At 47.8% G+C, this 23882-nt stretch overlaps 1 protein-coding gene across 11 annotated transcripts in view; it reads left to right on the top strand.

Annotated features, from left to right (window-relative positions):
* The first annotated feature begins 32 nt into the window (after positions 1-32).
* Hsf1 (heat shock transcription factor 1) overlaps positions 33-23882 on the top strand; it is a 26699-nt gene continuing 2849 nt past the window's right edge. Inside the window, exons 1-14 of one of the 11 annotated variants that reach the window (XM_008834433.3) lie at positions 33-373; positions 19225-19333; positions 19689-19825; positions 20072-20196; positions 20499-20574; positions 20648-20709; positions 20834-20930; positions 21036-21172; positions 21293-21559; positions 21989-22075; positions 22858-22963; positions 23038-23103; positions 23176-23245; positions 23324-23854. In XM_008834433.3, coding sequence (XP_008832655.1) covers positions 257-373; positions 19225-19333; positions 19689-19825; positions 20072-20196; positions 20499-20574; positions 20648-20709; positions 20834-20930; positions 21036-21172; positions 21293-21559; positions 21989-22075; positions 22858-22963; positions 23038-23103; positions 23176-23245; positions 23324-23529 — 1662 coding nt within the window. In that variant the 5' untranslated portion in view covers positions 33-256 and the 3' untranslated portion in view covers positions 23530-23854. The other 10 variants (XM_029564196.1, XM_008834435.3, XM_008834436.3 and 7 more) reach the window with 10 other exon arrangements.

Below are 23882 nucleotides of genomic sequence, written 5' to 3'. Positions count from 1 at the left end.
GGTGAGCCGAGCCTCTCGGGGGTGGGGCCAGCGCAGGGGGCGTGGCGTGTCACGGCGCCTGCGCGCACGGGCTGCGGGCCTGGCTCCCGCGAGAGCGCGCGCGTCGCAAGATGGCGGCGGCCATGCGAGGTCTTCGGGCTGTGTGCGCGCAGCGAGTAGCTGCGCGGCCAGAACAGCCACGGGGGCGACTGCACTAGCCTGGCCCTCAGTCAGTCTTCTCGGACGCCACCCCCCGCCTCCGCCCGCTTCGTTCGAGATGGATCTGGCCGTGGGCCCCGGCACAGCGGGGCCCAGCAACGTCCCGGCCTTCTTGACCAAGTTGTGGACCCTCGTGAGCGACCCGGACACCGATGCGCTCATCTGCTGGAGCCCGGTAGGGGCTGGAGTGGGCCGGGCGGCCTGCGAGGGAGGGCTGTGCTGGGGGAGGGGACCTGCCCTGGAAAAGCGGCCTACTGGTGGCCCGGCTTGCCCGGTCCGGCCCTGCTGGGAATCCTGGAGTGCGGACACCGCCATCAGGGAGGAAGCGAGCCTCGTCCCTAGAGCCGCTCTAGAGAGTGGGCTGGGACCGCAGCAAGGCTTCCACCGCGACGTGTTCAGGCCTTGGTCCTTTACGCGGGAGACAGTGTCCCAGCTGCCGTCCGGCAACCATCCGGCGAGAGATGAGGGCCTAGAGAACGAGAGAGTTTTGAGTGCAGAGAGAGGAAGACGTTCATCCTAGCCGATCCCCGACGGTCCTCAAACGCCAAAGCGGTTCTGCCTGGTCGTTCAGGGGCGGTGTCAAGCCCTCTGTTGTTGCTTAGCAGCGGGCTGTGTACACCACAGACCCTGCAGGAGGTCGCTCCACGCTGTTGTCAGGCTGGAAAGCAGAATCCGCTGTTCACGTCTTGGCTATGAGGCCTTGCCCAGTGAGTGCCAAAGCGCAGGGTTAGCAAATGACGGCCTGAAGACAGGCCTCTCTGATGCAGAGGGAGCCTTGGAGGGGATGGAGACAGCCTGGGTGCCTCCTACTTGCCCGATCTCCTGCAAGCCAAATCTGGGGCGTTCTCAGACTGCTGAACACGCCCTCCTGCACTCTAGTCTCTTTAAGTGGGCAAGAAAAGAAAAGCCTGGGTGGAAGCTAGAGGCCAAATTCTTTTGAAGCGAGCTCTTACCCATTGAATCTCCCCAGCTCCTGAATGTGTTTTCAACCTAGTAGCCAGTCCAGGAGTCACTGTCCTAGTAGTTCTAAGAGGGCCCTTACTAGCCGTACTTGCCATGTAAGCTGGCTGTGGTATGGCCAGCCCCAGGAGCCACCCAGGGAGCCTGAGAATCAGACAAAAGGCCACATGATTTGTGCCAGACAAATGCTAGAGGGAGTAAAGAATGAGCCAGGGAGAGGCTGAGGCCTTAGGATCAGGGCCAGGCTTCAGGGAGGTAACCAGGTACATGAAGCACTCCTTTTTGAGTCACACCCTGCCCTTTAACAGCCATAACAGTGAGGGATTCCTTGCATTATGGATTCTATGTGCCTCTCTGGCATATCCTGATCGCAGTCTAATGATGTGGTTCTTTCCTCCCAGGAGTGATGATGGGTTGAACCTCTAGGGAATGCCTATAATGGGAGAGACTAGAGGCCATTGAGCAAGGTCTCTTGAGTACCAGTGCTCGAATAGTCACTGTGGGGCCTCGGGCTAGGTTATTGGAGGCAGAGCTATCCCTACAGTAAGACAGCAGGGCATCCACCCACCCTAGCATTCTTCATGAGATCATATGAGCATTTAAAAGCAAGGCCCTTAGCTGTGGTTGGTGTCCAGAATTCCTGGGACAGTATGACCACCCCTGCTTCCCCAACTCTGACAGTCAGGTGAGCTCATTCTCAGACAGCTAGCAAGAACTGATAGGCCCAAGGGCCCCACCCTTGGAGACCTGGCAGTAGACTCAAAATGCCAGAGGTCATGTATACCGTCTGCCTGCTGTGACATATGCTGTAGGTCCTGGATGCCCTGGTGCCTCCAGCGATGGCTGAGAGTACGTGGCACAGTAGTCTTTGTTCTGTTCACCTCTGTTATAGACAAGGTTAAGTTTCTTGTGTATTCATTCTGGTGTAACCTCAGCTGTTTGAGTAGGTGACATAATTTCCATTTTATAGATAGAAAACTGAGACAGGAAGCTTAACATAGAGCTAGGAAAAAAGAAAAGGTGATAAAGCCAAAGTTCACAGTTGTCCAGCTGTTGCTCACAACCTTGTCTTTATCAGGCACTGTGCCTTTCATCTGCTTGCACATGAGTGTGTGTGTGTGTTTTACTAGAATAGGTGAGATCTCTATCACTGAACTGTACCCCAAGTTCTTTTTAACTTTGTGTGCTTGTATATGTGGTATATGTCTATGGTGTGTGCATATGCATGTGGAGACTATAGTTCTCCCATCTTGTTGTTTGAGACAAGGTCTCACTGGCCTAGACCTCACTGATCCGGCTAGGCTGTCTGGCCAGTGGGATCCAGGGATTCTCCTGTCTCTACCTCCCCAGTGCTGGGATCATATGCTTACTATGTCCAGCCTGTTGTTTTGTTTTTAAATGTGAATGATTGTTTTACCTGCATGTATGTAGGTGCAGCACATGCATGCAATGCTACAGAAGCCAGAAGAGGGCTTCAGTTCCCCTGGAGTTAAGGACTGTTGTTAGCCACCATGTGGGTGCTAGGAACCGAACCCAGGTAAGTGCTTTTTTTTTTTTTTTTTTTTTTGGTTTTTTTGAGACGGGGTCCCCCCATACCCCCCGTAGCCCTGGAACTCGCCAGGGAGCATAGGGGGGTCTCGTCTTTGCGGGGCTTAAGCAAAAAAATGACAGAATCCCACTGTGGTCACATAAGTCCAGTGGCAGCAGACTATTAGTAATTGCTGTTCTTCATCAGCCGACACACAGCCTTCATTTTTTAAGGCCAGTTTCACCCAGAATGTTTTAAATCAAGCAGTCAGGTTTCCTTAATTCTCAACCCTTGAGCCCACATTTTGAGTTTTTTTTTTTTTTTTTTTTTCGTCTTTTTGAGACAGGGTCTCCCCATAGCCCCAGCTGACCTGGAACTCGCTAGGTAGACTAGGCTGGCCTTGAACTTGTAGAGGGTAAGTGCTCTTAATCACTGAGTCATCTCTCTAGCCCCTATGCCCAGATTTTTTTTATGTTCTAAATACAAGTCCTCATGCTTGTACAATAAGCACTTTACTGACTGAGCCATCTTCCCAGCCCTTTATTTTACTAAAATAAAAAATAATAAGAAGAAGCATTTAATTATTTTGTCAGGAATCAGTTCTCCCCTTCTACCATGTGGGTCCCAGGATCAAACTCAGGTCATCAGACTTGGCAACAAATACCCTTACCCACAGCCCAGCCCTCTTTTTCCTTTTTTTTTTTTTTTTTTTTTTTGAGGCAGGTTCTCATTAAATTGATCAGTCAGGCCTTAAACTTGTAATACTGCTACCTCAGTCTCCCAAGTAGCTGGGATTACAGGTCTGCATCTCTAGTTTTCACTGCCTACTTTGTTTCGTAGTTGGGTCCCCAGACACTTTTGCTGTGACCAGTACTGCTGGCTCATCAGAGTGGCATTTTTGATTTGTAGCTGAGGGGCCCTTTTTACTCCTCAAGAGAGAAAGAAGAGCAACAGAGATCTTTATGGCCTCTATGCTATGTCCTGTGTATGTGTATTTCTTCCTGTCCTGGGAGGTAAAAGGGAGAAATGCAGGAGAAGGGTCCAGGGTACAGCAGTTACTGCAGGCCTCCTTAGAGGAGGGCAGATGCCCCCATGTCCCAGTAGGCCTGTCTGATGCCAGAAAACAAGTCTTTATTGATGGGCTAAGAAAGGACATTTGGCCAGAAAATAGCTCATTTTGAGAAGAATTGGCCTATATGCAAGGAGAGCTGGGATTTAGGGGTGCCCATGTACCACCCTAGAGAATGAAACAGCTCCCTTCATGAATCACAAGAGCTACTCTGGGACCTGCTTCTGACTGCAAGACTTCCTCCAGGTCTAGCAAGAGAAAGAAACTGACCTCATGGGCTGTGAGAGTAGAGGTGCTTGGGCCCCCAAATGGCTCCTGGTGCCTAGGAGTGCTGCCAGGTTCCCCCTTCCAACCTTCTTAGCCCCATGGTGAGCAAAATTGACTGACCCATGTGTGTTTCATATCCTGGAATTTGAAGTGGCTGGTGGCCAGGCATGAGAAGGAATGTGACACTTGGCATTTCAGGCATGAATTAAAATTAGCCTGCACAGAAACAGGAAAAATACTAATGAGAAAAGTATAGAGAAACCCACAGAGAAGAACAGTACCAGGACTGGAGGGGGAGTACTAAGAGATGGGTTAACCTTCTGCACCTGCCTGCACCCCCCGTCTGTCTTATTCCCCATGTTTTAGCCATGGATCTAAGCCACCCACTGCTTCTCAGCTCACTAACTTGCTCCTCCTAAAGCCCCAGCTCCTGGTACCCAGAAAGTGGCCAAGCAACTGAGCCCAGGAGACAGGAGCATATCACAGACTCATCTTTGGGGACACAGGGGGACTAAAATGGTGAGGACTGTGGCTGGGCAGATACTAAAAAATCGGGCAGCCACCCCATGGAACATTGGTTATTAACCTTCTAGAAAGGTAATTTGAGAAAATATGCATAGTTAATAGACCTACTCTCTATAAAATCTAGACATACTTAATTTTGTATGCATTTCAAGTTATCCATGGCACTGTAAAAAAATAAATCATAGACTCTGGATTCGCTATACAATTTGCCACTTGCTGACAGCTGTTTCAGCATGCAAGACATTGCTAACTAGTCAGTGACTAGACAGCCATTTCTGCTTCATCCTTCCTTAATTCCACTGACAGATTTTCATTATATAATGCATAGTTCAAGTTATGACTCCTACCCCCTAAAATTGCTTATGGTCAGTGAAAGAGGGTCCATAGGCCACTGGGGTAGGGAGATGAAGCATTGTTTTTGGTTTTGGTTTTTTTCACAACCCACTAGCCAGCCCTCAAATCATAATAGCCCTTAAGGCATAAGTAGGCATTGAATAGCACTCAAGTATTAGAAAGCAGATCAGGACTGAGATGAACCCCACATTGTTGGGTGTTTTATGTGGAGGTTCTGTCAGACTCATAGGTAGAAAGGGAGACTATAACAGAGCCCAGACTGCAGGGAAACTAAAATTAGCCAGGTATGTATGAGAGGGAAGGAAGATTGACCAGGAAGGAGCCCAGGAATCTGCAGGTGAGCACCCCAGAATCTTGACTGAGTACTGATTTACTCCCATGGACAGTGAATCTTTGTGAAGGAAGGTAAGAACTCTTTCAAGGAAGAGAGCCTTGCTGAGGAACTACAAGTTGAACAGTTAAAGATCACAGGCCACAGATCAACTGAAATCCCTCCAGCCAGAGTGGAGAAGCCACTAGAATTTAGGCACAGTTTGGATGTGGTCCTAGCTAAGCTGAGAGTAAAAACATGCTAAAAACAAGCCCCAGAATGTTATGAGGAGGGCAAACAAGATGGATCAGTGGGTAAAGGCACTTACTACTCAGACTGAGAATCTGAGATCAATCCCAGGACCTATGTGGTAGGAGAGAACTGACTCCCTCAAGTTGTCCTCTGACCTCCACACACATGCCCACACCACTCCCCTGACACACACACTCATAAATAAATATTTACATTTTCTTTTTGATGTAAGAAGGAAGCCAAGCATTCTGGCACATGCCTTTAATCTCAGTACTTGGGAGGCCAGCAGATCTTTGTAAGTTTAAGGCTAGCACAGTCACCATACCAAATTAAAGGCCAGCCAGGGCTATATAGACCCTGTCTTTAAAAAAAAAAAATGTGTGTTGGGAGGCAGAGGCAGGCGGATCTTTGTGAGTTCAAGGCCAGCTGGAGCTACAGGGAGACCCTTTTTCAAAAAAAAAAAAAAAAAAAAAAAGGAAGCTGGGCATGGTGGCACACGCCTTTAATCCCAGCACTTGGGGAAGCAGAGGCAGGCCTGGTCTACAAAGGGAGTTTTAGGCCACCTGGGGTACAGGGAGACCCTGTCTCAAAAAGACCACAAAAAAAAAAAAAAATGTGGGAGGGAAGCAATTTATGCTAACAGTAACTGTCTACAGAATAGTCTAATGGTCTCAAAACAAAGACAGTGATGGATTAGGGGTTAAGTGATTGCCTAGCATGCATGAAGCTCTGGGGTCAATCCTCAGCACAGCATAAACTGGACATGGTAGCACACACCTGTAGTCCCTGCACTCAAGAAGTAGAGATAGGAGGATCAGAAGTTCAAGGTCATCTTTGGCTGCAAAACATATTGAAGGCCAGCCTGGGATACATGAGACCCTGTCTCTACCCACCCCCCAAAAAATGGAGGGAAGGGAAAGGAAGAGAAATTGCATGCACAAGAAAAAGAGGATGACTGCAAACAGAAACTGAGGCACAATGCAAATCTGGTCCCATATTCTAAACTCAGCAATTGTTATCACACCAACATTAAAGAAAAAGAAGGAAAACCGTATATAAATATCTCAAAAAAAAGGAAGGAAAACCATATATAAATAATATCTCAAAAAAAAAAAAAGGAAACCATATATAAATATCTCAAAAAACAAAAAATCCCTTGACAAAATTCAATACCCACTTGATGAAAACTCAGCAAACTAGTGGCATGGGCATTCCTCAGGCCAACTGCCAGTGAATACTGTGGCTTATATGCTTGACTGTGAAGACTAGATGTTTCCCTGAGATTGGAGGAGGAGGCAAGATGTCTGTTTTGTCATTTCTGCTTAACAGTCTATTGGATATTCCTGTAGTGTGGCAAATAAATGAACATTAATAAAATATGGATTGGAAAGGAAAAAGGAAGACTATCTGTTGGTAGCGGATCATTTACCTAGAACTTCTCAAAGCACCTACAAAGCAGTCTAGTGAAATTACATGATCCAGGGTCAGTACACAGAAGTGAATTGTATAGCTACATATGAACAATGAACTATTAAAAGTTGAAATATGGTGGGGCTGGAGAGATGGCTCAGTGGTTAAGAGTGCAACCTGTTGCAGAGGATCCAAGTTGAGTTCCCAGTGCCTATGTCAGGTGGCTCACAACCACCTGTAACTCCCAACCCCTTATGGCCTCTTGTGGGGACCTAAAGGCCCCATCTTGCATAGGTCCGAAAGGAAGTTACTAGAGGCACGGCCTGGCTTGCTTTGAAAGTCTGAAGAATACTTCCACACTGCTGAGGAGTGCATGATCAGCATGTGACCATCCTTAAGATACACCCTCGGCAGGGGAGGGGGCAGTTCCAGGTGCCTTTATAAGCTTTGGAACACTTGGAATAAATGAGTCCCTGCTTGACTAGGCTCCCCGTTGTGTCTGAGTGTCCCCGGGTAATGGGGGCGGCATGGGCTGGCGAACGGCGTGCTTATAACATCCCCAATCCTCACCTCGCCGGGGGTCGCAGGTTTGAACCCCTGGCAGCCTCTGTGGGCACACACATGCAAATACACACACATACACACAAAAATTTAACTTTTTTTGAAACAGGGTCTCCCTGTAACCCCAGCTGGCCTGGAATTCTCTGTGGAGACCAGATTGGCCTTGATGTCACAGACATCCACCTGCCTCTGCCTCCATAGTGCTGGGATTAATAGGCATGTGCCACTATACCTGGCAAGAATTTAAATTAAAAAAAAAAAAAATTAGAGAAAGGGGTTTCCTTGGCTTACATGTCCTGATTGCAGTCTATCACAGAGGGGATCCAGGGCAGGACCTCAAGGCAGGAACCTGGAGACAGAAACTAAAGCACAGACCATGGAAGGGACACTGCTTATTGGCTTAGTCCTCTGACCTGTGCTCAGCCTGCTTTCATTACATTATATTTTATGTGTATGAGTGTATTGCCTGCTTGTGTGTGTGTGTGTGTGTGTGTGTGTGTGTGTGTGTGTGTGTGTGTGTGATGCAGTACCTGCATATGACAGAAGAGGGCATTGGATCCCCTGGAACTGGAGTTACAGTTAACTGCCATGTAGGTGCAGCCAGTGCTCTTAACCACTGAGCCATCTCTCCAGTCCAAAATTTAAATTTTAAGTTGAAAATTTTACAGTAGTATCAGAAAACACAAGCAAGTCCTTGACAGTCACACCGAGCAGGTCACACTGAGAGCTCCACATAGGGTAGAGGCAGCATGTGTGCCGAGTCTTGGGAATGGTGTTAGGTGCCACCCAGGGAACACTTTTTTTTTTTTTTTTTTTTTTTTTTTTTTTTTTTGGTCTTTTTGAGACAGGGTCTTCCTGTAGCCCCAGCTGGCCTGGATTTGCTATGGAGACCAGGCTAGCCTCAAACTCACAGAGATCCACCTGCCTCTGCCTCTGCCTCCTGAGTGCTGGGATTAAAGACGTGTGGTACCACACCTGGCCCAGGAAACACTTTTATTCCCATCTGAAGAGGTTCCTGGGACTCTTTCCTCTGAACCCTGTAGAAGGGTACCTTCCTTACATCTTTCTGGCTTGTGATAGGTGCTGTTGGTCTGTGGTATCCCTTGATTTGTAGCTGCCTGACTCCAGTCTTGGGCTTTGTCATCATGTAACATTCTTCCTATGTGTCCAGCTTCACAGGGCTGTCTTCTTACAAAGGCATTAATCCAGTTGGATCAGGGGTACACTCTACTCCAATATGACCTCACATTATCTAATTACATCTGTAGCAACCCCGTTTACAAATAAAGTTACATTTTAAGGAACTGGGGTTGGGGCTGAAATGTGTCTCTTCTCACCTCTCATCCTCTGTCTCTTTAAAAATTACCATTTTATTTTATATGTATGTTTTGCCCTCTGGAACCCATCTTCCCTGAGGTCATTTACTGAATCATGGGCAACTTACCAGTGGCTCTATGCCTGAAGAAAAATTATTCCAACTCCTGTTCCCCCAACCACCATTAACTACCTCATGTGCTCATCCATGCTGGAATGTTAAACAGGCTCTGACTTGTGCAAGTCAGCACAGCTGCTGTGAGTTCATGAGTGCAACAGTCATGTTATGTCTAGAAAAAGGTTTCACAGCACTCCATCTTCTGGTTCATACATTCTTTCAGCTCTGCCTTCAATGATGTTCCCTGAGTTTTGGGGTAAGGCAGAGTGGTATGGATTCCATTAGGACTGAGCATTCAACATACTTTTCCTCAGCATTTTGACCAGTTATGAGTCTGTGTTAACTACCATCCACCACAAAATGAAGTTTCTCTAACCAAGGTTGAGAGCAGCACTAACCTATGCATATAAATATAAACATTTAGAAGGCAGTTTAACTGCATGTCTATGTGGCAGAACATCAGTAGTAGTCGTTTTATGTGTATGAGTATATTGCTTGCTTGTGTGTAAGTGCACCTGTGTCGTGCAATACCTGCATATGACAGTATATTGCCTGCTTGTGTGTAAGTGCATCCATGTCGTGCAGTACCTGCATATGTTTCTGAAATCCCCAGCCACGGGGATTGACTAGGTTTATAGTAATAGGCATGAATTGCCCTGTATGAAGCAGGCCTCAAATCCAGTCAGAAAATGGCTGGTTGCCCCCATAACTTCCATGCCACTATTGCACCAATTGGCATATCTTGCCTAGAAGACCAGCATTGTAGCATGAAGAGTCTACCACTAGGTAAGACCATTAATGGCTTTTCTTCCCCCAAGGCTGCATAGCATTTTCAGGCATTATGAAAGCTGGCCGGCAGAGCAGTTCCGGCTTTGTTCCTCTGTGTTCCTTAACCAGTGTGTAGTACTTTCAGCAGTAGTCTTACTGCTTAGTTCTGGTGGACAGCCAAGAGCAATGACATTAGTGTATATTGCTTTGGGGATCTCTGAGACCTCCCTGACCAACTCAAAGGGAATTGGCACTGGAGTTTTTGTTTGAGAACCCATGACTTGTGAAAATAGTATTGTCCACCCATTCAGGGTGCCTCCATTCAAACTCCATTATTTTTCTTTGTTTTTGGTCTTTGAGACAGCATCTCCCTGTAGCCTCAGGTGGCCTGGCACTCACTATGTAGACCAAGCTAGCCTCAATCTCACAGAGATCCACCTGCCTCTGCCTCCTAAGTGCTGGGACTAAAGGTATGCTACCACACACGGCTCCATTAAAAAAAAAATTTTTTTTTTATTAATAAAATGCTTTTAAAATTTTTTACCCCCTTCTCCTTTGGCACCCTCCCATAGTGCCCCCTCCCCATTGGAGTTCATACATCCTCTCATTTATGTTAAGTCCTGTCGTTTAAAGTTAGTGTCCCAGGGGCTGGAGAGATGGCTCAGCGGTTAAGAACACTGGTTATTCTTGCACAGGACCTGGATTCAAATCCAAGCACCCACATGGTCCTAACAACCATCCATAACTCCAGTTCCAGGGAATCTGATGCTCTCTTCTGGTCTCCATAGGCCTTTCACTATGACACTGGTGTGCTTACATACATGCAGACAATAGGCTCATACACATAATAGATAGATAAATAAAGAGTGTTCCCAGATGTCCCTCAGTGCAAGTTCATCCACTGGGATCTAGTCAGCCTGTCTAGAGTCCCTCCCTTGAAGAAGATCAGCTCTTCTGGGGACTGGAGAGATGGCTCAGCAGTTAGGGACACTGGTTGTTCTTGCAGAAGACCCAGGTTCAAATCCCAGCACCCACATGTCAGCTAACAACTGTCTGTAACTCCAGTTCCAGGAGATCCAAAAGCCTCTTCTGTCCTCCAAGGGCATTGCACGACACCAGTGCACTTACCTACATGTAGGTAATACACGCATACACATAAAATAAATTTTTTTAAAAAAATTTTCTTAGTAGACATCTTTCACTTCCTTGATTAGGTTTGTTTCAAGTTTTTCAAAAAATATATTTTATTTATTATTTTTATTTTTTGTGTATGAGTGTATTGCCTGCATGTGTGTTGTTGTTTAGGCTTTTTTGAATGGGATTTTCCCGATTTCTTTCTCAGTATGTTTGTCATTGGTATATAGAAAGGCTACTCATTTTTATATATTAACTTTGTGTCCTGTCACTTGCTGAAAATATTATCAATTCGAAGAGTTTTCTAGTGGAGTCTTTAAAGTCTCTCTCTCTTTTTTGGGGGGGTGCTCTTTTTGAGACAGGGTCTCCCTGTAGCCCCAGCTGTCCTGGAACTCACTATGTAGACCAGACTGGCCTCGAACTCACAGAGATCCGCCTGCCTCTGCCTCCTGAGTGCTGGAATTAAAGGCGTGAGCCACCACTCCCAACGAGTCTTTTTTTTTTTTATTTATTTTTATTTTATGTGTATGAGGGTTATATCTGCCTGTATGTAAGTGCCCCTATGTTGTACAATGTCTGTGGAGGACAGAAGAAGGTGTCGGATCCCCTGGAACTGGAATTATGGATGGCTGTTAACCATCATGTGAATGCTGGGATTCAAACCTGGGTCTTCTGCAAGAACAGTGAGTGCTCTTAACCATTGAGCCATCTCTCCAGCCCCTGGAGTCTTACTTGTATTCTACAAATAAAGACCCTTGAACCTCTTCCTTTCTTTTTTGTCCCCCTTTTATTTGCTTCTCTTGTCTTTCTGCTTTAGCTCCTATTTCTGGTACTATATTGAATATGAGTGGAGAAAGTGGACATGCTTATCTACATTCATCAGAGAAATTGACTTCTGTTGCACGGAAATCTGCCTGCCTTTTGCACTCCTGAGGTAAAAGCAGGCAGATCTCTGTGACACAGAAGTGAACCTGGTCTACGTAGTGAGTTCTAATCACCTTAGCCTATAGGGCGAACCTATCTCAAAAAATAAAAACAAAATCTACTTAAAATGATCAAAGACCTTAACTTAAAACCCAAACTCTGAAACTCAAAAACTCCTGAATGAAACTATAGGGAATATTCTTCAAGACATCAGCATAGGCAAGAACTTTATGAATAGAACATCAGTAGCACAGGAATTAGCCCCAAGTATCAACAGATGGGATTATGTAAAATTAAAAATAGCAAAGGAAACTTATCAGGGGAACACACAGACAGCCCACTGAATGGGAGAGCGTTTTAAACTTTTTTTGTTGTTTTATTTTTATTTTATGTATATGAGTGTTTTTGCCTGCATGTATGTATGCCAGTGTACCACATGCATGCAGTGCCTGCAGACACCAGAAGAGGACGTCATATCCCTGGAACAGGGGTTACAAAGGGTTGTTAGTTGCCATGTGGGTGCGGAAACTTGAATCTGGGTCCTCTGCAAGAGCAGCCAAGCACTCGTAAACCTGTGAGTTGGCTCTCCAGCCGCACTGACTTGTGTTTCTCGGTTGCAGCATTTCAGATTGGTACTTCTCTACTGCATTCCTCTTCCACATGCTTGGATCACCTTCCTTATATGACATTAGCTGTTGTTCATGTTCTTTTTCTAAAAAAAATATTTTTTTATTTTATGTGTATGCTTGTATTGCCTGCATGTAGTAAGTGCATGCGTGCCATGCAATGCCCCAGTATAACAGAAGAGACTGTCGGATCCCCTGGAACTGCAGTTACAGACAGTTGTTAGCTGCCATGTGGGTGCTGGGATTCGAACCTGGGTCCTCTGCAAGAACAGTCAGTGTTCTTAACTGCTTAGCCATCTCTCCAGCCCCTTAAATATTATTTTTATTTTATATGTACGAATGTATTTGCCTGTGTGTGCGTTAAGAGCACCCATGCCATGTGATGCCCACAGAGGTCAAAAGAGGGTGTCAGATTCCCTTGGGACTGGAGGTTACAGACAGCTGTTAGCCACCATGTGGGTGCTGGGAATTGAACCTGGATCCTCTGCAAGAACAGCCAGTGCTCTTAACCACTCAATCATCTTTCCAGCCCCTTGTTTTTGTTTTTGAGAAAGGGTCTCCCTGCATCCCCAGCTGGCCTGGAACTCCTGGCTTCGAGGAACTATTTTCTGAGCTAAATACTTCAGCTCTCCCACATCCAAGTCCCACTTGAACACTGCAAATACTTCAACTGAGCTAGGTGTGGTGGCACACACCTTTAATCCCAGCACTTGGGAGGCAGAGGCAGGCTGATCTTTGTGAGTTCTAGGCCAGCCTGCTCTATATTCCGAGTTCTGGGCCAGCTGAGGCTACAAGGAGACCCTGTCTCAAAAAAGATGGAAGGAAGGCCAGGCGTGGTGGCGCACACATTTAATCCCAGCACTCAGGAGGCAGATGCAGGCAGATCTCTGTGAGTTCAAGGCCAGCCTGATCCACATAGTGAGTTCCAGGACAGCTGGGGCTACAGGGAGACCGTCTCAAAATGACCAAAAAAAAAAAAAAGAATGAAAAGAAAAGAGGGAGGGAAGGAAACTGGGTGGAGAAGTACAACAATCCTAAAACCTAACTTAGAACAATATACAAACAAAACCATCATGAGACATACATGTAAGATTAGAGATTAAATAATAGAAAATAAGAAATAAAAATCTTTTTTTTTTTTTTTTTTTTTGTTTTTTTGGAGACAAGGTCTCCCTGTAGCCCCTGCTGTCCTGGAACTCACTATGTAGACCAGGCTGACCTTGAACTCACAGAAATCCGCCTGCCTCTGCCTCCTGAGTGCTGGGATTAAAGGCACGCACCACCATGCCCGGCTAAAAATAATTCTTAATGAAGTGAATTGCTTGCGCAGCTGCATAGGTGAAAATTCTCAGATCCCTCTGGTTCTAGCAGGCCCCCCTTGGTGCTGTAGTGGAAATGGGTGAATGGGAACCATATGTCTCTGCAGACTGTGTTCTGTAGGGTTCTGGATTATGGAGAGGTCTGTATTGAAGAATTGCAGAGGCAGTTTTTTGGATTTTTGTTTTGTTTTGTTTTGTTTTTAACATTTATATACTGAAGAAGTTCAGAGTGGAGGTCAGAGGACAATTTGTAATAGTTGGTTCTCTCCTTCCACCATGTGGGTCCCAGGGATCAAACTCAGATCGCAAGACTTGGCAGCAAGCACCTTTACTCACTGAGCCATCTCACTGGCCCCAGAGGATGTTCTTGCAAGCAAGTGCCTAGTCACTTATCAAGTCCCAGGCCAGCCAGGGCTACATAATGAGATTCCCACCTAAAAGGGGGGGGATGGGGGAGGTCTGGAGACTAGAGAGCTAGCTAAGCAGTTAAGAGCACTGGTTGCTCTTACAGAGGACCCAGGTTCAGTTCTCAGCACCCACATGGTGACTAACTATTTGTAAGTCCAGTTCTAGGGGATCTAACACTGTGCTGGATAGCTATAGTTGTTAACGTGACACACCTGATTAGATGGAACCTCAATTGAGGATTTTTCTCCATTGAATGGGCCTGTGGCCATGTCTGTGGGACATTTTCTTGATTATTGAGTGATGTAAGAGGTCCCAGCCCACTGAGGGGGATGCCACCCCTGGTCAGGTGGTCCTATATTATATAAAAAGGCAGAGTGAGCACAGGCCAGAGGAGGAGCAAGCCAGTAAGCAGCTCCAGGTTCCTGCCCTGAGCTCCCACCTTGGCTTTCCTTGATGATGGACTGTGCTTGTAAGCCAAATAAACTGTTTCCTCCCCAAGTTGGTTTTGGTCAGTGTTTTTATCACAGCAGTTGAAGACAAACTAGAACAGACACCAGATTGCCATTCAGGCAATACAACTCATATACATAAAATAAAAATAATGATGTATATTTTTTAATCTACAAAATAGGGGCTAGAGAGATGGCTCAGCAGTTAGGAGAATTGACTGCTCTTGCAGAGGACCTGGGTTCAGTTTCTAGCACCCACATGGTGGCTAACAACCGTCCATAACTCCAGTTTCAGGGGATCCAATACCCTCTTCTGATCTCCATGGGCATTACACGACATGAGTGTACTTACATACATGCAGGCTGTATACTCATACTCATAAAATAAAAATAATTTTTTTAATCTACAAAATACAAAAAAGACTGCACCTAATGTCAGCACAGTGTTTTGCTGGTCTATCCAATATTGTGCTGGAGATCCTACCTAGGACAATAAGAAGAACAAAGAATAAGAGGCATTCCTGCACAGTGAAGAGAAAAGCAAAACCATGTGTTCACCGATAACTCATCTATATAGAATATCCTAATCTATAAAAGTACTCCTAGGACCAAAGACTAAATAAAGCCTTTTACAGTTGTTCAGGAAAATTACAGTCTTCCCTTGGCATTTGTGAAGTATTGCTCCCAATTCTCCCAATACCAAAAATGAGGATGTTCTCAAGTCCTTTGTATAAAATGTAGTGTTTGGAGCTAGAGAGATGGTAAAACACTGCAGGCAAAGCATTCGTACACATAAAATAATTTCAGTTTTCTCAGTCTCACCTCTCCTTGTGCACGCTCCTGCAGTGTAATGGTTCCTCCTTCTGATATGCAAAAGTTTTCCGATGGTTTTCCTGCAGTTCACATCTACTGTCAAGTTTGCTAATGAAGAATTTGTAGTAGGACCTCCCTTAGGACTTTAACCTTTAATAATACCATGTTTGATGATCCTTCCTTTGCTTAAGCATGATTACCTTATTTCTCTAAGCATATTTTTATTAAATTTTTGTGATTTACAATATATTTTGATCATAGATAGATCTCCTCCCCTATCCACCCTCTCCTGGCTACCCCTTGCCCTATCTAATATAATATATAATATATGCATATGTATATTATATGTATATGAAGGCCTATAGTGTCTAGTTTATGTCCCCAAGTCCCCAAATGTCCTTCAGTGTGGGTCCATCCACTGGAGCCTGTTTGACCTACCAAGAGTCACACCCTTGAAAGAGACTGACTCTCCCCCTCCCAGCAGCCATCAGTTGCCAGTAGTTCCTCAGGTAGGGTTACAGTTTCTTACCCACTTGCCCACATCTATGCTGGGATTTTTATTTATTTTGGTCTTTTGAGACAGGGTCTCCCTATAGATCCACCTGACCTAGAACTCGCTATGTAGACCAGGCTGGCCTCAAACTCAGGGATCCACTTGCCTCTGCCTCCCAAGTACTGGGACTAAAGGCATGTACCGTCACGCCCGGTTATGCTGGGATTTTGTCAGGCTTGGTCTAAGCATATTTTTAATGACATTTGTTGAATCTGAGCAAATTTCAACATGAGTGGATCATGTATAGGTCTTGCATTTTTGTTGTGACTAGTGTATTATAGGACTCCTAGTGGCTTTCCCAGCTCCTGTGCTTTTTTTTTTTTTTTTTTTTTGGAGACAGGGTCTCCCTGTAGCCCCAACTGACCTGGAACTCACTAGGCAGACCAGGCTTGAACTCACAGAGATCCGCCTGCCTCTGCCTTCCAAGTGCTGGGATTAAAGGCTTGTACCACCACGCCCGGCACTTTTTTCTTTTAGAAGAGATTTTTGTTGTTCAGCTAAGATGGCGAAAGAGATGATTGATTGTATACAGGTGACACTTGGCCAACAGTAAGAACAGAACTCATCCAGAATGACCAAGTCTGGGGCAGAGGGCCAGCAGGGACTGTTGTGACTGTAAGCAGGGCTGTCTCTCAGAGGTGTTGGTGAAGTTCCAGAACCACAGAGATGAATTTATAGACAGTCACACATAGTCCAGCAGTCTACCCGTGGCCTCCATGGGTGCACAAGTTAGTTTACTTGGACTCTCCCTAACCTTTGTCGTGCTCTTCAGCCTGTACATTTGCTTTTTTGTCCTTCATTCTCATGACACAAGGAAAATGGCACTATGGCCGCTATTTTAATTTTATGAGTGTTTTGCCTTCATGTAATTAATTAAACCACCTTCATGTAAGTAATTAAACCACATGCAAGTAGTGCCCATGGAGGCCAGGGAGTCAGATCCCCTAGAACTGGAATTACTGATGGTTGTTAGCTGTCCTTTGGGTGCTTAGGAACCAAACCAGGATCCTCTGGAAGAGCAGCCAGTGCTCTTAACTGCAGAGCCATCTCTCCAGTCCCTCCTGTGCTTTTTTCTGCCAAGCCTTCGTACTTGCTTATGGGTTGGCTAGGCTGTTTCTCCCTGATGCCATTCACCTCCACACAGGTATGCTTCAGAGCATCAGTCATTACTGTCTGGATTTTACTGTTGTTTTATACAGTGCCCAGGGGCATAAATCATTAGGCAATTAAAGATTCAATTAAATTTGTGATGAGTAGAAAGTCATGTTTGGCTTGGTGGTGAGGTTGTTGGACTGCTTTGGCTTGGATTATTTCAATGGGTTCACTGAGCAGAGGCAGATTTGAGTTAGTCTAAGGTCTGCTCTAATCCCAGAGGGCTCTTCTCTGCTTTCTCTTCCCTGGGGCTCAGCTCACTTACTGGTAGTAGATCCTGGGGCTTGAGCCTTCCCACATTGTTTGGCCTCGTGTAAGCTATAGCGGGCACTAGCTACGGTATGTCTCAGCTCAACACTCTGAACATATATATTCCACCCCCCCGCCTGTCAAGTGAGGTAAGGATGATTAGATCTGGTATTCTTGGCCACTGGGACTGGGATGAGTCTCTACTTGGGAGCATTATGAGGTTGGGGTCCTGTTCTCTTGGCCACACTCAACAGGAATGTAATATGATTTCATCAACCTAGGGTTAGACAAGGCAAAAATCCTTCCAGTGTGATCCCTAAACTGACAGAACTGAGAGAAGGGTTCCCCACAGCCTAGCCACACCCTCCAGGGTGCAGCGTCTGATGAGTTGCTGTCATTCATGCCATAGGTACTCACTGTCCCAGAGTTTTAGTCCTTTTTTGTGTCACTACGCTTGTTAGATGCCTATGAACAATTTCAGAAAAAATAATCCAAACAAGCTTTGTGTGTCTCACTTTGGAAAAGGAGCACTTCCTCCGAGTTCTGCACTCCCAGTCCAGAAGTGGGGTCTTCCCTTCATCTTCAAGGACAGGAAGTTTTGTCTATTTTTGTCTTTTGAGACTTACTAAAACATAAGTTCTAGGTCTGGTGATGCCTCATAGGTCTCTGTGGCTCTTTGCTTTTATTTTTTTTCTCCAAACTATAATCTCAGTTGACCTATGTTCATGTTTATTGATCCCTGTTTCTCCCTACGCTCATTTTCCTTGATTTCCCTGACGTTTTTGTATTTATTTGTATTGTGTGTGTGTGTTTTGCCTGCATGTATGTGAGTACACCACATGAATGCAGTGCCCATGGAGGCCATGTGGGTGCTGGGAACCAAACCCAGGTCCTATCTGCAAAAACAGCAAGTACTCTTAACCACTAAGCCGTTTCTCCAGCATACCCTCCCACCCCCATGAATTTTTACCCTGAATGTCAGTTTGGCATTTTTTATTTCTCTTTTACTGAAATTTTGCATTTAGTAAGACATCATTCTTATACCTTAGTTCTTCATCTGTGGTTCTGCAGTTCTCTGGGCTTATTTAAAACAGCTAACTTAGAATCTTTGTGGGGGGGGTAGCAATTGCTTTTTTTCTCCTTAAGAGCTGTAGCTCTGTTTGTTTGTTTGTTTGTTTGTTTGTTTGTTTGTTTTGGAGGCAGGATCTCACTGTGTAACTCTGGCTAGCCTGGAAATCGGAGTTATAGACCAGGTGGCCTGGAACTCACAGAGATCTACTTCCCCCTGCCTCCCGAGTGCTGGGGTTAAAAGCATGCATCACCACCACCACTCCTAGCCTCTCTTTTTGATTTTGGTTTTTGTTGTTGTTTGTTTTGTTATTTGGTCTTTTTGAGTCAGGGTCTCCCTGTAGCCCCTGCTGACCTGGAACTTGTTATGTAGACCAGGCTGGCCTTAAACTCACAAAATATGCCTGCCTCTGCCTCCTGAGTGCTATGTTCAGGAGAATGCTGGCACAGAGGTGCAGCCATGCTTTGTTTGACACAGGGTTTTATCTCATGTTCCAAAAGAGTAAGGTGGCATCTCTAAGCAGGTCTGCACCTTCTTTCTAAGCATTAAAGCTCTATTTCTTTGGCTGCCTCAGTTTGGGATATTAGCTATTCTTAAGGAAACTATTCTGATTAAAGCTAAATGTCAATCCCTAGAGATGGCCAGAATGCTGTGGACGATTCATAGTCTAAACCTGGCAACTAAGATCTACCAGGGAGTAAGACCCCGTCTCTAGCTACATGGCCCTTGCCACCCAAGCCTAGGTTCCATGACCTGGATACAAGCAAGGGAGACCCAGGGTTGAGATCCCTCCTGCTAGCACTGTAGAGGGGGAATGTGTACTACCCACCACACAGAGCCATAGTAGGAATATGGCTGCTGCTATATGTGGCCTGCCCTCGTGTCTCTTGACAGAGTGGGAACAGCTTCCATGTGTTTGACCAGGGCCAGTTTGCCAAGGAGGTCCTACCCAAGTACTTCAAGCACAACAATATGGCCAGCTTTGTACGCCAGCTCAACATGTGTGAGTACATGTCACAGGATGGGGTGCCTTTTTCCCATGGGGTATGTAGACCCCAGCACATTGGTGAGAGATGGAGGCCTGGGTTGGCTGAGGAAGAGTCCTTCTGGGTGTGAGCCTGGGTCCCCGGGGAGGAGTGTGAGAGGATCTAGTAGCCACACTTCCGCATGTAAAGAGGGGGAGCTATATGAGGACAAGATCTCTTCCAGCCAAGACTTCCCTGCTGTGATAGATGAGCTCCAACCAGAGTCTCACACACTTCTCTAGAAGGCCCCTTCCCTGCCCTAGGCCATGGCTAGGCTGTGGGAGGTCTACTCCCTGGGCCTCATGCAGAAGTGCCCCACCCCTATGTGTACAGATGGCTTCCGGAAAGTAGTCCACATTGAGCAGGGTGGCCTGGTCAAGCCTGAGAGAGATGACACCGAGTTTCAACATCCATGCTTCCTGCGAGGCCAGGAACAGCTCCTTGAGAACATCAAGAGAAAAGTGACCAGTGTGAGTCACCAGCCCCTTCTCATCCTCAGATCTCCCTGTGGGCTGTGTGCTAGGAGCAGTATCTAGGTGGTATGCTCTTGGACTGGCCTGAAAGCATAGTCTGTATTCCTTGCCTATCTCTCTGCCCCACCCCCTGCCCTTCCCCACTGTATCCCAGACCTTTCCCCACTCCCTAGGTGCCCAGCTACAGCACAGCACAGAAGCCTACCACTTAATACTCTTGTGTCCATCTCCTCCCCACCCCAGGTGTCCACCCTGAAGAGTGAGGACATAAAGATCCGCCAGGATAGTGTCACCAAGCTGTTGACAGATGTGCAGCTGATGAAGGGGAAACAGGAATGTATGGACTCCAAGCTACTGGCCATGAAGCAGTAGGTTCCAAGGCTCATGAGGGTGGCCAAGGTGCTTTCTCAAAACCTTGCCCTATGTGTCTGACCAGTATATGATAAGCCTATGGCCCCATCTCAGCCAAGGTCCTAAGGTGTACCCATCAGATTCTGCCCATGCCCTGCCCCAGCTAGCATTTTTTATCCTCTCCTGGAAACAGAGCAGAGCTAGGGGGCCAGTGGTACCAATGAACCCTCATCTGGTCTAGTCACACCTCACTAGTCCTCCCCCAGCCTGACTCTGGCTCTTCAAAACGTGGCCCAACTGACCCAGCAATATGTTGCAGCGAGAACGAGGCCCTGTGGCGGGAGGTGGCCAGCCTACGGCAGAAGCATGCCCAGCAGCAAAAAGTTGTCAACAAGGTGGGCAGGGCTGGTGGCAGGTGGGTTCCCTCTATTGCTGAGCCAAGGTGACCCTGTCCTCTCTACCCCACAGCTCATTCAGTTCCTGATCTCACTGGTGCAGTCAAACCGGATCCTGGGGGTGAAGAGAAAGATGTGAGACTCTGGAGATGTCTGCACTGACCACTCTGACCCTGGGCCATTAATGTCCTGTGCTTGCTGTGTCCTGGGCACCACTAAAGCTTGGGTAGATGGTTAAACACCTATCTCTTCCCTGCAGCCCTCTGATGCTGAGTGACAGCAGCTCAGCACACTCTGTGCCCAAATACGGTCGACAGTACTCCCTGGAGCATGTCCATGGCTCTGGTCCATATTCAGTAAGCACCAGGCTCTGTGGGACTGCCAGTAAGTGTACAGAGGGTGCTGGGTAGCCCAGGCTACCAGCAACACACCTTGCATGTGGCCTCTGCCTGTAATTGCAGGCTCCATCTCCAGCCTACAGCGGCTCTAGCCTTTATACCTCTGATGCTGTCACCAGCTCTGGACCCATAATCTCTGATATCACTGAGCTGGTGCCCACCAGCCCTTTGGCCTCCCCAGGCAGAAGCATAAATGAGAGGTAGGGCTGTATCACCCTGTCCTATCACTGTGCTGGGCCAGCCTCTGTGGGCTCTGGGTAGGGTTGGATGTGGGTGGAGCTATCAGAGCCTCCTTCTGACATGCCTCTCAATATGACCAGGCCCCTGTCCAGCAGCCCCCTGGTGCGCATCAAGGAGGAGCCCCCTAGCCCACCTCAGAGTCCCCGGGTAGAAGAGGCGAGTCCTGGGCACCCATCCTCCATGGATACTCCATTATCCCCAACTGCCTTCATTGACTCCATCCTGCGGGAGAGTGAGCCTACCCCTGCTGCCTCAACCACAGCCCCTGCAGACACCGGAGCCCGTGCCCTCGTGCCTCCACCCCCCTCCACCCCTGAGAAGTGCCTCAGCGTAGCCTGCCTGGACAAGTGAGTGCTGTACCCACCCAACTCCCTGCAGCCCCTGAACCCTCAGCCTGAGATTTGCTCCGTCTGGACAATGGGGCACCTGACAAGGCATAGTCCCTACAGTTCGCTGGGGGTGATAGGATGGATCTCTTCCCCCAAACCTCAGAGTGAGTTTGGAGCTGGGGAGGGAGACAGCTACCAACCAGATCACTAGGGATGGGATATGCCCATGCTCCTGGGCCACCATAGCTACTGCCATCATCCTCAAGTGGCAAGCCACAGGATCCTCATATCTGTCATTCTACCCAGACCTGGGACAGGAAATGATGAGCCAGGGCCCAGTCTTGAACACCCCTAAGTACTATCCTAGAGAGTGAGCGAGGACGGTGGGCACAGACCCCTGGTCCCCAGCCTGCAATGGGGGGGGGCTCTTGTCTTTGTATCTTGCAGTTTGGCTCGCGCTCCACAGATGTCTGGGGTTGCCCGCCTCTTCCCCTGCCCCTCCTCTTCCTTTCTGCATGGCCGAGTCCAGCCAGGGTTAGCGCTGCCCCCATGGGGAGGGAGGAGGGCTCCACCAGGGACCCTCCAGTAGCCATGGACCAGTTCCTGACCTGGGCATAGCACTTGCTGTGCCTGGTGAAGAGCACCCAAGGGATGATCTCACAGTCTCTGCATCTCCACTGACTCCCCTTTCCTCAGGGCCAGTGGCTTTGATGGAGACAAGCCCCATAACCTGGCCCAGCAACCAGTACAGACAGGATCCAGGCTGCTATGATGAGCTTCCTATCAGGGTGGGGTGGGCCCCATGACACCTATGGAGCCATTTTAACTGCCCTTCCCATGGCTCAGGTGTGCCCATAGCCCAAAGCCTTCTGGTCACAGCAGCACTTAAGGGAGGTACAAATCTACCCATACCAAGCACAACCCTGTGTGCACTACATACTCTCTTCCTAGTGGAATGGCAATAGTTTGTCAAGCCTGAAAAAACTGCCTGCCTCCCTACCCATTTCTAGAGCCAAATCCCCCTTGTCCTTGTTCACCATCCTCTTAGCCCAGCCTTAGTCCTTACCAAAGCCTCAAAGAATGTGGATGTCTTGCCCAAGTTGCACCCACCCTCAGAGCCATAAGGGCATGAAGCTCGCCACTACCCCTTTTGACCTTTTCTCATAAGTCCACACACACTGTCCCCCAGCCTATGCTGACTGTGCAGGGGAGCTTTTGGTGTGGGGCTTCAGCCAAATGGTAGTCCTTCTCCAGCAGGAGTGTGGCTGGGTGGGAGCCTGGGGCACTGGTTCACCTGCCCACTTGCCCTGGGCCAGGAACGAGCTCAGTGATCACTTGGATGCCATGGATTCCAACCTGGACAACCTGCAGACCATGCTGACAAGCCACGGCTTCAGCGTGGACACCAGCGCCCTGCTGGACGTGAGTCTGGCCTGTCCTCCCCACCCTGCCCCCCACACACAAGCCAGCCCTGACTTCCCTCCCTCCTCCCGCAGCTGTTCAGCCCCTCGGTGACCATGCCCGACATGAGCCTGCCTGACCTGGACAGCAGCCTGGCCAGCGTGCGTAGGCGGGCAGGGAGGGGGGCAAAGGGGGCAAGCAACAACCCTTACTATACACCCTCCAACTTACAGATTCAGGAGCTTTTATCTCCCCAAGAGCCCCCCAGGCCTATTGAGGCAGAGAATAGCAGCCCTGACTCAGGTGAGCCAAGCCCCTGCCCCATTCCCTAACCTCACTTCCAACTTACCCACTCCCACCACCCTGACCCCTGTCCCACAGGGAAGCAGCTGGTGCACTATACAGCTCAGCCCTTGTTCCTGCTGGATCCTGACGCTGTGGACACAGGGAGCAGCGAATTGCCCGTGCTCTTTGAGCTGGGAGAGGGCTCCTACTTCTCTGAGGGGGACGACTACACAGACGACCCTACCATCTCTCTGTTGACAGGCTCTGAGCCCCCCAAAGCCAAGGACCCCACTGTCTCCTAGAAGTTCCAGGAGTCAGGCAGGCTTGTGGCCAGTCGCCCACCTTATCCCCAGGGGACAGTCAGCCCTGGAGAGGCAGGACAGGCATGTAGTTCAGGGCATCCTAGGTCAGCCTCTACATCCCCAGTGAAGCACAGATGGGACTTAGACTTGAACAGTGCTTTGGGCCAAGAGGAAGGCCCTAAGGGCTGCACACCTGCTGCCTTCACCCTGGCCCCAACGTCTTCTGGTTTGGTTGGGACTTCACAGTCACACTTCGACTGACCCCACAGGTTATTCATAAAATTGTATTTTGGATTTTTACATGAGAGTCCCCTTTCCCCTTCACGGGGCGGCAGGGGTGTGTGTGTGTGTGT

The sequence above is a fragment of the Nannospalax galili genome, unplaced genomic scaffold (genome assembly GCF_000622305.1).
Source record: "Nannospalax galili isolate Female #2095 unplaced genomic scaffold, S.galili_v1.0 scaffold717, whole genome shotgun sequence".
In the NCBI taxonomy this organism is placed as follows: Eukaryota; Metazoa; Chordata; class Mammalia; order Rodentia; family Spalacidae; genus Nannospalax; species Nannospalax galili.
This window is presented reverse-complemented; position numbering and strand designations above follow the sequence as displayed.